Source organism: Palaemon carinicauda, chromosome 11, assembly GCF_036898095.1.
Source record: "Palaemon carinicauda isolate YSFRI2023 chromosome 11, ASM3689809v2, whole genome shotgun sequence".
Classification (NCBI taxonomy): domain Eukaryota; kingdom Metazoa; phylum Arthropoda; class Malacostraca; order Decapoda; family Palaemonidae; genus Palaemon; species Palaemon carinicauda.
This window is the reverse complement of record NC_090735.1, coordinates 62461675-62474239: the sequence shown is the minus strand read 5'-3', so window position 1 is coordinate 62474239 and position 12565 is coordinate 62461675. Positions and strand designations below refer to the sequence as shown.

Below are 12565 nucleotides of genomic sequence, written 5' to 3'. Positions count from 1 at the left end.
GCTGCAGTGCTGATGTCTCCTTCTGCCCTTAGGAGCGCGGTAAATCACTGGAGAGGATCGCAAACGGACCACCATCAACAAACGACGAGCAGCAGCCTGTAGACGAGTCAGTGATGGAAGGTCGACAGATGGCTGGAACCAGCTGGTGAGCCCCAAACCAGAGTTCGTCGGCAAACAGATGGCGAGGAGGGATGGTCTGTCGAGCGCCACAAGGCTGGCAAGCGATGAGACCGCAGAGAGTCCTTAGGTATGGGCGACGGTCAGGAATCAGAAGGGGTATTAAGTGCCAAGGGTAACCCTCGTGCATTACCCCAGTCAATGATGGAGAGTGCTGGGTTAGGTTCTCAGGAGGAAAACTACGTTAAACTCCTTCAATGTAGGAGGGCTACCGAAGTAGTGTAAGCCCAATAGATAGGCGAGAAGAAATCCTATGTAGTCCAGATAAGAGCACTCTCCGAAGATAGGCTCTTGGGAGCAGCTCCTTCAACTCTACTTGGGAGAGCTACCGAAGTAGCGAGGAGAGAAGATGACTTGAGCTTGCTTAGTGATGAGCACGAGCTGGCAAACAGCAAACGGTGAGTAGGCGAATGTCAAGTTGAAGAAAACAGAGCTGTCGCCTGTCAAGAATGGCGAAAGACGAGTCGTTGCACGCCAATCGGCAAGCTGACGATTTTTGATCAGCGATCAACGAGCTGGTGATCAGCGAGCTGAAGATCAACGATCGGCAGGCTGACGACTGGTGATCGGCAAGCTAGCAATCGGCGACGCCGAGCCACGAACAGCAGTTCGATGGTGAGAGCAGGAGATTGGCGAGCAGATCAGCAAGCAGGAGATCGGTACGCAAACAATTAAAGACCTGGAGAAGGGATGCGACTCTTGGAAGAAATATCATCCGCTGGAGAGGATCGTAAACAGATCTCAGATGTTGAGTCATGAACCGGGGTTCGTTGGCGAGCAGAAGAGGCACGATGGTCTGTTGAACACTGCAATGCGGGCGAACAACAAGACTGCGAGACCAAAGAAACGGGCGAAGGTCAGGAACCAAGAGAACCATGGTGAGGAAGATCCTCTGAAGAGGAGCACCGCGAAGATGAAGCTGAAAAGCCAACAGACGTCTCTTTGCCAAAGGCAAAAGAGCGTGTCCGAGGCGACGAAGAGGACTACAAACAAGGCGAGCTTGCCGATGACGATCCTCCACAGGAAAGATTGCTCAGCTGGAAGGTCTCCGAAGAGGTGTCTCTATGGGTGGTCTCTCATTGCTATGCCCCCAATGGAAGAGTTGGCTCAGCATGGGGGGAACGTAGTCTTTGGTGAAGAAACTGCAACAGCCGATGAGATGTAGCTGTCAGCAATTCTCCCCGCAGGCGGGAAGGTTGCTAGACAGAGAAGATGAAGAGAAGTTCTCCCTCGGAAGGGAGGACAACCCAAAACCTGGGGAGGATAACTTTCCCTTGGAAGGGAAAGTTGTCCAGCCCCTAAAGGATCTCGGGGCAACGCTTTATGCTTCCCATCAATAAGCCTTGTTCAAAATGAAGGTCTGCATCGAGTGCTACCTGAGAAAACGTAGCTGGAGCTAGTTCCTCGAGGTTAGCGTGCTGATCGGGAGCAGCCACAGGTGCAGGAGAAGAGGAAAGTGATGGCACAGTGACAGCAGATTCTACAGGAACGAACGGAACTGCTCTTCTACGTCAGCTATCTTAGCTGAACGAAGAAGTCTGGCATCACTAACCGAGGAAAAATAAAAACAAATCATGCAAAAAAAAAAAAACTCTCGGGAGGAGCATCTAATCCGCTGACGGGAAAGGTCCCCACCAAGAGAACAGACACAAATTAAGGATTGCGCACTTCCTTCCCCAGCCGAATCGACAGGAGAAGGAGAGTGGCAGCATAAAAAACTATAACAAAACAAAATTTACAATTAATTAATTCAGCTGACAAAACAAACTACTCGCGGGAAGCACTTAGGCCTCCGGCGGGAAGGTGGTTCCCTGAGAGGGAGCGAACAAGCTAAGGTCATGCGCATCCTCCACTGGCAAGCATAGACGTAGATGAAAAGTTAAATTACAAACAGTTATTATTTCACGTAATTAATGAAGAAAACCAATCGGAAGTGCAACCTAACCTGTGAACGGGAAAGGCGTACCCCACGCAGAGTATCTGCTGACCTCCCATGTATAGTGAGCGGCGTTATCAGTGAGAGAAAGAGGCCGAAGACAAGCTCTGTGAAAGCCGCAAGCAGATTCGCTCTAAAAACACGTAGAGGGGAGGGGGCAATAACAGCCGAGCGGAGGAGTATCCAAACGATGACGACTCCACAGCGGCGGCGGCCAAGTCACTGAAGGCCACCTGCCTACGGGGTGTCCGTTGTCCAAGGGAGGAAGGTCGTAGGGGAAAGTTCTCCGCCCTTGAGAACCTGCCACACTACACTGTCACACAAACAGCAACATTCATTATAAAGAAAGCTTAAAATATATATAAGAACATAAAGAATGTTTTCATATACAGGAATCTCTCGCCATTTCACGGCTCAAGTTTCGCGGCCTCAGTGCATCGCAGATTTTTTATAAATATTCATCAAAAATTAGAAAAAATGGTGCGAAAGTTACGCGGGTGCTAGCAGAAAGCAGAGAGAGTACAGTAAAACATCAGGTATCAACACGGAGATGGGGCACAACTCAAAATCCATCTCTAATTCGCTTGCCATTTCGGCTCCAGAATCTCGCAAGCTGATTGGCTGAGACGCTTTACCTGGTATCTCTCGCTGTCGTGCGCCCCGCGAAGGGAGACCACATTCATTGTTCTCTCTCGCTTTGCTTGTGTTGCTTAGTCTTGCCGCATGAAACTTTTAGCTGTTTTTTTGTGCTTTTTTAGTGTAAAATAGTGCTTGCGATGCCCTTGAAACTGGCTCCTAAACGTCCTCTACCCTCTACATCCTCTAGTGAACCCAAGAAGAAGAGAAAAATGATGACGGTGAATGAAAAAGTGAAATTATTGGACATGCTTAAAGCAGGCAGTAGCTATGTGTCTGCTGCCCGCATGAATCGACGGTTCGCTACATAAAAAAAGATGAAATGAAAATACATAAAACTGCCTCAATAACGTTCTCCAAGGACACTAAGCGTGTTGCGACTCCTTGTAATTAGACGATTGTGTAAATGGAGAATGTGTTATCAATATGGATATCAGACTGTCGGGAAAAAAAGGTTAGTCTCAATACCAACATGATTCGAACCAAAGCCAAAACCCTGTATGATAGCCTCGTTCGTGAAGGAAAATCGAACGAAGACAATGAAGGTGATGAGGACGACAAAGATGATGATCCTGCCCCACGAGAAAAACGCAGTTTTTGTGCCAGCAAGGGCTAGTTCGAGAAATTCAAGAGGAGGTTTGGCCTTCACAACGTTCCTTTGTATGGGGAGGCTGCCTCGGCAGACCAAGAGGCAGCTCTTCGTTACATCGAGGACGAGTTCCCAAAATTAATTAAAGAAGGTGGCTATCTCCTGGAGCAGGTGTTCAATATGGATGAGACTGGCCTCTTCTAGAAGAGGATGCCATCCCGGATGGTTCTTTACAAGGACGAAGTAAAGAAGCCAGGGTTCAAGGCCCACAAAGATCGCGTCACTCTCCTTGTGTGGGAACACCACAGGGTTCATGCTCAAGCCCGGCTTAATTTGCAAGTCATTAAATCCTCGGGCTTTGAAAAACAAAAACAAACCCTTACTGCCCGTCTACTGGATGAGTAATAAAAAAGCATGGATAACCAAACCCCTCCCACTCGACTGATTTGTGAAATGCTTTATCCCACAGGTGAAGCTGTACCTCACGGAGAATGGGCTACCCTTTAAAGTCCTCCTCTTGATGGACTGTGCAGGAGGACATGCAATGGATCTCCATTATGACGGGGTCCAAGTGGAATTCCTGCCCCCCAACACCACTTCCCTCATACAACCGAAGGATCAGGGGGTCATTCGAGCCTTCAAGGCCCTCTACACGAGGTCCACGATGGAGGGCCTTATCTCCTCAATTGATGAAGGCGACGAGGACTTCAGCCTCAAGAGATATTGGTGGGAATATAACATCGCAACGTGCCTGGCCAACATTCAGAGAGCTCTTAATGAGATGAAAGAGCAAACACTAAATGCAAGTTAGAGAAAACTGTGGCCAGACGTTCATGACTATGTGAGGCTGCCACGGTTAGTAGCCAACGAAGATTTCTCTGACATGACGACGGAAGACGTCAACTCACTAATCGAGTGCCACTCGGAGCCCCTAACCGACGAGGACCTTGTCAAAATGACAAGATCAGCGAGTGAGGAAGAAGGAGAGGCAGCCGACGTCGGCAATGACGATGACGAAGCTGAAGAACGTGGCCTTACCTTGGACAACCTGCAAGAGCTCTGCAACATGGCACGGGCTATGCAATAAAGGGCGCAGGAAATCGACAATAATATGGTCAGAGCCATTGAATTTAGTAACCGTATTGATGCTGTCATGGCGTTGTACAAGAACATCTTTGCTCAGATGAAAAAACAACGTCAACAACTTCCCATCAAGATGTTCCTAGTGCACCGAAAACCTTCTGCAGAAGCATCAGATACTCCTCCTGCTGCCTCTCCGGCTTCCCACCAAGCCGCTACGCTGCCTCCTGCAGTTTCTCCAGCTCCATCAGAAGCTATCTTTGACGATCAACTGACGATGAGGCGTCACCTGAGAAGCAGTAAAGCTCTCATTAACCTATGCAGTAAATAATCTTCGTCTTCACCTCCATCATACTATGCAACAGGAAAATAGGGGTTAAGTTGAAAGGTAAAGTACACAGGACAGTTGTGAGACCGGCAATGATGTATGGAGTGGAGACGTGGGCAATAAAGAAGACAGAAGAGAAGATGGATGTGGCAGAGATGAGAATGTTGAGATGGATGGGTGGGGTGACAAGAAGAGATAAGATACGGAATGAGGTAATTAGGGGTACCACAGAAGTTAGAAAACTATCAGATAAGATCCAAGAAAGTAGACTGAGGTGGTAAGGTCATGTTATGAGAAGAGATGAACAGTATATTGGGAGGAGAGTGATGGAAATGGAGATACAGGGAACGAGAAGGAGAGGGAGACCAAAGCGAAGGTGGATGGACTGTATCAAGGATGACCTTCAATCAAAGGGATTAACCGGTGATGAGGTGTGGGACAAAGGTAGATGGAGAAAGCTGACCAGAAACATCGACCCCACATAGAAGTGGGAAAAGATGTAGACAAAGAAGAAGATGTATGTATATATGTAAATGTACATACAGTATACGTAATGTATCAAATACTGTACAGTATCTATATAACAGTATTTATACAGTACAGTACTTTATTTTATGTACAGTATATAATTTATATTATCAATATTTATTTACATGATTCTTTAATGTTCTAATGATAGCATATGCATTTATAGGGTTAATATACACTTATTGTTATTATATACAGTTTACATATACATGTACATATACACAAAAGAAATGTACGTATCAAAAAAATAGGGAGGGAACCTACTTCGCGGTTTTTCACCTATCCCGGTCGGTTCTGGTCCCCATTAACCCCGATATGTGAGAGATTACTGTATATTGTAAAAAAGGAAAAACACAAGATTAAAAAGTCAAAAGGCCGTCAGTTGGAGAAGGGAGAGAGACAACTTGAGACAACATCTCTCTCCCCGAGCCAAACGTAGAGTGAAGTACTGTCACAGGTGTGTGAGTGAGAAGGGTAGCTACTAACCCCCACCCCCCAACCCCCGCTAACTAGCAGTATGGGTGGTTAACCTTCACTAAAAGTCTAATGGCTTGTCTTTCAGTTTCGCTGAAAGTAATACCCCTATAAATAGCGTAGGTTTGTATTCCAGTTACGGAACAAAGGAAATGTTTAAAATTCAGTACAGTACTTACAGAAGTTCCTTTAATTTTGATTCTATAGGTGCTAGCTTTTGATGGTGTTCATATATCAAAGCTTTCAATATTGCAAGAGCTGGGGGTACTTCTTGGTTATCTTGTGTGTGTTTATTGTTAAGTATTATATTGCTTCTTGGCTGAAAAATCTCTTTAGGAACCTCTTTGGCCATTTTTCAACACCTGAAATGAGGAACAAATGAAACATAAGCTTGATTTCCTTAATCTCAATCAGCCTATAACAACATAAATAATTCAGAGAGATGTAAAATTCTTTAAGCAGAGTGGATTCTGTATAAAACATAATATACAAGAAACTGAATTTCAATAATAAAATTTATTTCTATAATCACCTGATGTTCATATGGCTTTGTCCCCGAAGCCGACTCAATTTTGTCGTTACCCCAAAAATTAAAAAAATTCTATTTTCTCCCTTTCAAGGTAACATCTGGTGGTTAAAGTCAACCTAAATCAGTTTCCAAGTTAAAAACAATATTCTATCCTCTTGACCACATTATTCTGTGAGCTGGAGGGAGGAAAACTGGGCATTTATATGAACATCAGGTTAAGTACAGAAATAAATAACATTATTGAAATTCAATTTATTTCCAGGAACCTAATGTTAATATTGCTGGCACATTTACGAAAAAATTTCCAACACAAATTCATAAAAGAAAATCACAAATCTTAAAGTACAGTACAGTCATTTCTATTTTTCCTAGCTACAAACATGAGACCTTTAATAGGAGTACTGTATGACGTCGATAATATTGAAATGGTGGATCAACTTTTTAACAAGTTGAACAGAGTTGGTCACCAGGTGGCAAAGAAGCCCCACCCACCTGACAAGTAGACACATTTTCAATTGGACCTTTGGCCAAGAGGTTTGCTGGGTGAGCGGGGCATCCCAACTGCCTGCTGGTTGGGTGTGGCTTTCCCGCCGCTGCCCGCTGGCGGAGCTAAGTTTCTCGTTGGGCGAGTAGGGCCTCTCGTTCGGTGGGCAGGGCTCATTGTCAGGTGGGCGGGGCTTATCGTCTGGTGGGCGGGGCTTATCGTCTGGTGGGCGGGGCTTATCGTCTGGTGGGCGGGGCTAATCGTTGGGTGGGTGTCGCTAATTGATGATTAGGCGGGCCTAATCGTTGTGTGGGTGGGGCTAATTGATGATTGGGCGGGGCTAATCCTTGAGTGGGCGGGGTAAATCATTGGGTGGGCGGGCCTAATCGTTGGGTGGGCGGGGCGAATCATTGAGTGGGAGTGGCGAATTGTTGGGTTGGTGGGGCTAATCGCTGGGTAGACGGGGGTAATCGGGGCTAATCGTTGGATGGGCGAAGCTAATCGTTGGGTGGGTGGGGCTAATCATTGGTTGGGCGGGGCTAATAGTTGGGTGGGCGGGGCTTCCCCGCTGGCTGGCTGGCAGTTCCCGATGGGTAGATGGAGCTTCACCACTAACCATTGGGTGGGTGGGGCTTTCCCCCTGGTTGGACGGGGCTTGCCCACTGGATGGACGAGGCTTCCCTGCCGCTACCTGCTGGCTGGGCAGGGGTTCCCCGCAACTCGTTAGATGGGAGGGGCTTTCTGTTGGGTGGGCAGAGCTTCCACGCTACCCGTTAGGTGTGAAGGGCTTCCCCGCTACCTGGCAGCCAGCTGTGATTACCTCATTATAAAGCTGAACATCTTATTTCCAGCCTCACTGAAGTCGTACTTCTATTAAAAGTGAAAGGTTTATATCATGTATAAGAGCAAACGTGCAATGACTTGTTAGTATTATTATTATTATTATTATTATTATTATTATTATTATTATTAGCTACGCTACAACCCTGGTTCAAAAATCAAGATGCTATAAGCCCAAGGGCTCCAACATGGGAAAATAGCCCAGTGAGGAAAAGAAACAAGGAAATATATAAACTACAAGAGAAGTAATGAATGATTAAAATTAAATATTTAAGGAACAGTAACATCAAAATAGAGCTTTCATATATAAACAATAAAAACTTACAAAAAAAAAAATAGGAAGAGAAATAAGAAAGAATAGTGTGCTCAAGTGTGCCCTCAAGCAAGAGAACTCTACCCTAAAACAATGGAAGATCATGGTACAGAGGCTATGGCACTAACCAAGATTAGAGAACAATGGATTGAATTTAGAGTGTCTTTACTTCTAAAAGAGCTGCTTACCATAGCTAAAGAATCTCTTCTACTCTTGTTGTTGTTGTTATTGTTATTGTCATTATTATTACAAGCTAAGCTATAACCATAGTTGGAAATGTAAGACGCTATAAGCCCAACAGCTCCAACAGGGAAAAATATCCCAGTGAGGAAAGGAAACAAGGAAATAAACAAACAAGAGAAGTAATAAACAATCAAATTAAAATATTTCAAAAACAATAACAACATTAAATTAGATCTTCCATATATATAAACTATAAAAACTAATTTAAGACTGTGGAAGGCTATGGTGCAGAGGCTAAGACACTAACCAAGTCTAGAGAACAATGGTTTAATTTTGGAGTATCCTTCTCTTAGAAGAGCTGCTTACCATAGCTAAAGAGTCTCTTCTACCCTTGCCAAAAGGAAAGTAGCCACTGAACAATTAACCCCTTGCACAAAGAAGCATTGTTTGGTAACCTCAGTATTGTCAGGGGTATGAGGGCAGGAAAATGTGGAAAGAATAGGCCAGAATATTCTGTGTATGTGCAAGCAAAAGAAAAATGAGCCGTAACCAGAGAGAGGGATCCAATGTGGTACTGTCCGGCCAGTCAAAGAACACACTAACTATCTAGCGGTAGTATCTTAACAAGTGGATGGTGCCCTGGCCAACCTACTACCTGGGAACTGAATGTCCAAATTATTTAAGAGAATTGCTACACATCGTGCAACCAACAAATCATGTCAACACGAGAATAGTTACAAATGGTTTAAAGTTATTGGGAAGCCTTTGTAGTTGGCTGGGATAGATAGGGTGTAAAATATCAATACAGTAGTTAAGAGTGAAAAAGACACATTTTAAGAGGGAAACAAACACAAGAACACTGCCTAATCTGAGGTTCCTAACCTAAGCGGTATATCCTTATCTATCCTTTATAGTTGGTTGGGATGGACTAGGTGTAAAATTTCAAAAGTTAGAATTGAAAAACTACAATTTATAAGAGAAACAAAAACAAAAACGCCACCTAACCTAACGTACGGGGCATATCCTTACCTACTTACCCACCAAGAACGGGTTTATGCTATACCACACCTCCCATCAGACTGCTGTATCTTTAGATTACCCTAAGACTAAGTCTCAACCCTGTGTTTGCTTCCCAACCAGCTTCACTGCTGGAAAGGTAACACTAAATCATATTTTGTAAATCATAAAACTAGCTCCATAATATCACACTTAGGACAAGGATAAAACAAAATTTTCCCTATAAAGAAAATTGATTTGATCAGTAATAAGAAAGTTTATGCCTATCCAAACCAACTACATTTAATCCTCCCATTGGTTACCCTAAGACTAAGTCTCACCTAACTACATATACCCCATTACTGGAGCCAAGATGTCCCTCCAATGTTAGTTCTACAGCTTTCACATATGAGACTTTCAAATATGAGACTCTAAGACTTTCTAAAATGTTTAAACTAGACATTGGAAAGCCTTAAGGCTTTCAAAAAGAAATTGAACTTGTTTTCTAAGCACTTCATAATGTGAATTTGACAATTAACAAGGAATACACTGTAAGATACTCTGCAATACTTGAGAAGGCACACCGCAAACAAATACTGTGGGTCCTATAGGGCACGGCATTTTCATGCAAAACAAGACCAGGGAAACAGCCCTTAAAGTACAGTAACATAGTGGGTAAATATATGGTACTCTATTTTCTAGCGAAACTTGAATTCGCTATAAGAAATGGATGAGTGCTGGCTAGTTTGGTATTTTTCTCTATATGTTTAATAGGGGCTGGGGCATAATAACTTACATATCAGTCTATTAAGATGAGAAGTATGTTTTTCACTCTAAGTCAATTGTTTACATCTGTGAGACTAAAGGGGACATTGCGCACGCATTTTTCCCTATGGGTTGGGGAGCTTTCTGTGCATTTACAATGACGTATTTGTCAGGTGGCTTTTTTAAACCAATTAGCAGCTTACATGTACTTCTTCATAAGTTCCGAGACATTGTTCTACAAGAGCCATTTTTTCCCACCTTCGTCTTTCAGTTTCAACTTGACCACCATCTCATAAAGACGTCTCCAAGAGGGAATATGAGGGAAGCACATCAATCTATTTCGAAATTGTGTAATTTCGTTTATGTCAGCAATTGATTATAATGAAATGCTCCCCGTTCAGTGTAAAGTTATTGTTACTCATGGGAAATTAAAAAATAACAGCGAAATAATGCCTCAAAATTCCGATTCTGAGTTAATTTTCAGGGAAGGCCAGCACATTTTCTACTTCAAAGCTTTTGTAAAGATTGCCAAGAAAAAAAAAAAGGCGACAGTGTCAGTCATAAGGTAAGAAATTTTTTGTTATTTACTTTATCATAATGTAAGGCTTTATTTGTGATTTACCTTGTTTGTGACCTGGGAAGGAGGTACGGCTAGCAGTTGTGACCTTGGAAGGGGAGTCCAGGGAGGATTGCCCCCAGCTAGGGGCTATAACCTGGGAAGAGGGGTCTGGGGGCATGCCCCCCGGGGTAGGGTTTGTAACCTGGGAACTACTAGGTTAGGTTATGTGGGTTTGTTAGGTTCTGTGCCCTTTTACAAATCCCAAAAGTTAAATAATCACGTTTTGGCCTGTTTTGAGTCATTTACATGAACCATATATTTTGCCAACTGGTTATCTTGGCTTATTTTGCATTTCTGACCATTATTATTGCTGCAAATCACTCGTTTATGACATTTCCCCACCCAATAAACCCAGTTTCCCACTGGGTTCCCCCATAATTGTCTTTATATAAGGGGGTCCAAAAACTCATGAATGGGTGGTTTGCCCCCAATAATCATGGTCAGAAATGCATAAAACACAAGCTAGCGAATAGGGAAAATATATGGTTCATGTATTTGGCTAGAAATTAAAGTATCATATATTTAGCAAGTAGTGTAACATGGAATGTATGCCCCATAGTTTAAGGCTAGGACCAGGAATGCCAAATACACATTAATATATCTACTGAAATCAAGCCTGTGTATAATTCTCCTTACAACTCTTCTAAATGGCGTTAATACTCTATTAAATGACTGCTTAAAACTAGAAAAATATAAATGGAAAATGGATAACATAACAGTGCTGGACAGGACTCGATGTGTCAAATTGCTAAGTTCTAAAAAATAAAGGTATTATTGTATTGTATTACATGGCAATGTAACCTAGGAAAAAAATACTTTTTTCGGTATTATTTTACTGTTTTTCTATAGAAATAAAATTCCGCTCTCTTCTAAAAAAACACTCGTTCATATAATACAGTAAAACTACCAAAATAACATAAAACACATAAGAACTATTTGGAAAAAAGAATCAAGTATCATACTATCACCATTTAGTCTGTCGATATTTGCCAGCTTATCACAAGTAATTAGGTTGACCCGACACTTCAATTCTTGAACGATTAGTGAAAGCTTGTAAGTTATAAGTTGCGAAGTCAGTTTTTGAGTCCTGACAGGTCATGTGTTTACTGGAAACGTTCCCTTTGATTTTTACATTTACTATGACACATGAAGAACATTTTGTCTTGTGTTGGAATAATATTAAAAGTGCTATGGAAAATATCCTAGAACATATTAAATGAAACTATATCAACTATGTTAAGTGGTTAAAAGTATATATAAAATGCAATTTATGAAATAAAAAGGCCTATGCCATACGCGTTTCATGTGTCATGAGAAGGATTTACCTACTTAACGGCGCCTCCGTACATTACATATGTATTTCACTAATTAGATTTTCTTTTTGTTGTTATTCCCTATATGATTTTTTTAACAATTTTTCCGTGAATATATGCTGCAAGATGACCTCTTCTTCATGTGGCCATTTTACTATTATTATTTTTTTCTCTTTTCTTCACAAAGCAGATAATCTCAATGAGAATGTTGATAATCTAGAGAAGAATATTGAATCAATTAAGTTAATACTTCAAACACTGATGCCCAAAAAATTAAGAAAATTACATATGCGGAAAAAAGGTTACAGGGAAAATCTTTTAGCAATTAAATCAACACTGGCATCAACTAAAATCGCTGACAGAAGTATTGAGATGGCGAAAAGGCATTAAAAGAAACGCCAGTTCTTAAAATGAGATCAACTTCAAATGGTAATGTTGTAAAATTCACTGATAGCAGGAGTAGCGGCGAAGCAGTAGATAAGATTCAAAACATAGTTGCTGATACTGAAACAAGGAAATTTTGAAAACTAAGAACTAAATTATGATATGCAATGTATTCAGTGAGTACTTTGATTCACGGGAATCGTTGTTTGGATCATATACTGAATGTAGAGGAGATGATAAATTTGTTATTCAAGAAAGGCTTTACGGGCTGCCTATGGCAAGAGCCCGTGTCTTACACAAAGGTAAGGCAATCTGACACACACAAGAAAGGCGCTACAGGTGGGATTAGCTACTCTATACTGAATTATGATCCTGAAATCCGAAAGGCTTT

The 12565-nt window shown here is 42.3% G+C and overlaps 2 protein-coding genes across 3 annotated transcripts in view; one reads left to right on the top strand and one right to left on the bottom strand.

Annotated features, from left to right (window-relative positions):
- Positions 1–11608, bottom strand: part of Pldn (Pallidin) — a 33727-nt gene extending 22119 nt beyond the window's left edge. The window contains exons 1-2 of one of the 2 annotated variants that reach the window (XM_068383063.1): positions 11440–11608; positions 5928–6110 (exon numbers count right to left, since the gene is read on the bottom strand). In XM_068383063.1, coding sequence (XP_068239164.1) covers positions 5928–6100 — 173 coding nt within the window. In that variant the 5' untranslated portion in view covers positions 6101–6110; positions 11440–11608. The remainder of the gene's footprint in view (positions 1–5927; positions 6111–11439) is intronic. The other variant, XM_068383062.1, reaches the window with a different exon arrangement.
- Positions 11609–12341: 733 nt separating this feature from the next.
- LOC137649299 (sorting nexin-17-like) overlaps positions 12342–12565 on the top strand; it is a 31043-nt gene continuing 30819 nt past the window's right edge. The window contains exon 1 of the mRNA XM_068382284.1: positions 12342–12476. Within this exon, the coding sequence (XP_068238385.1) occupies positions 12342–12476 (135 nt within the window). The remainder of the gene's footprint in view (positions 12477–12565) is intronic.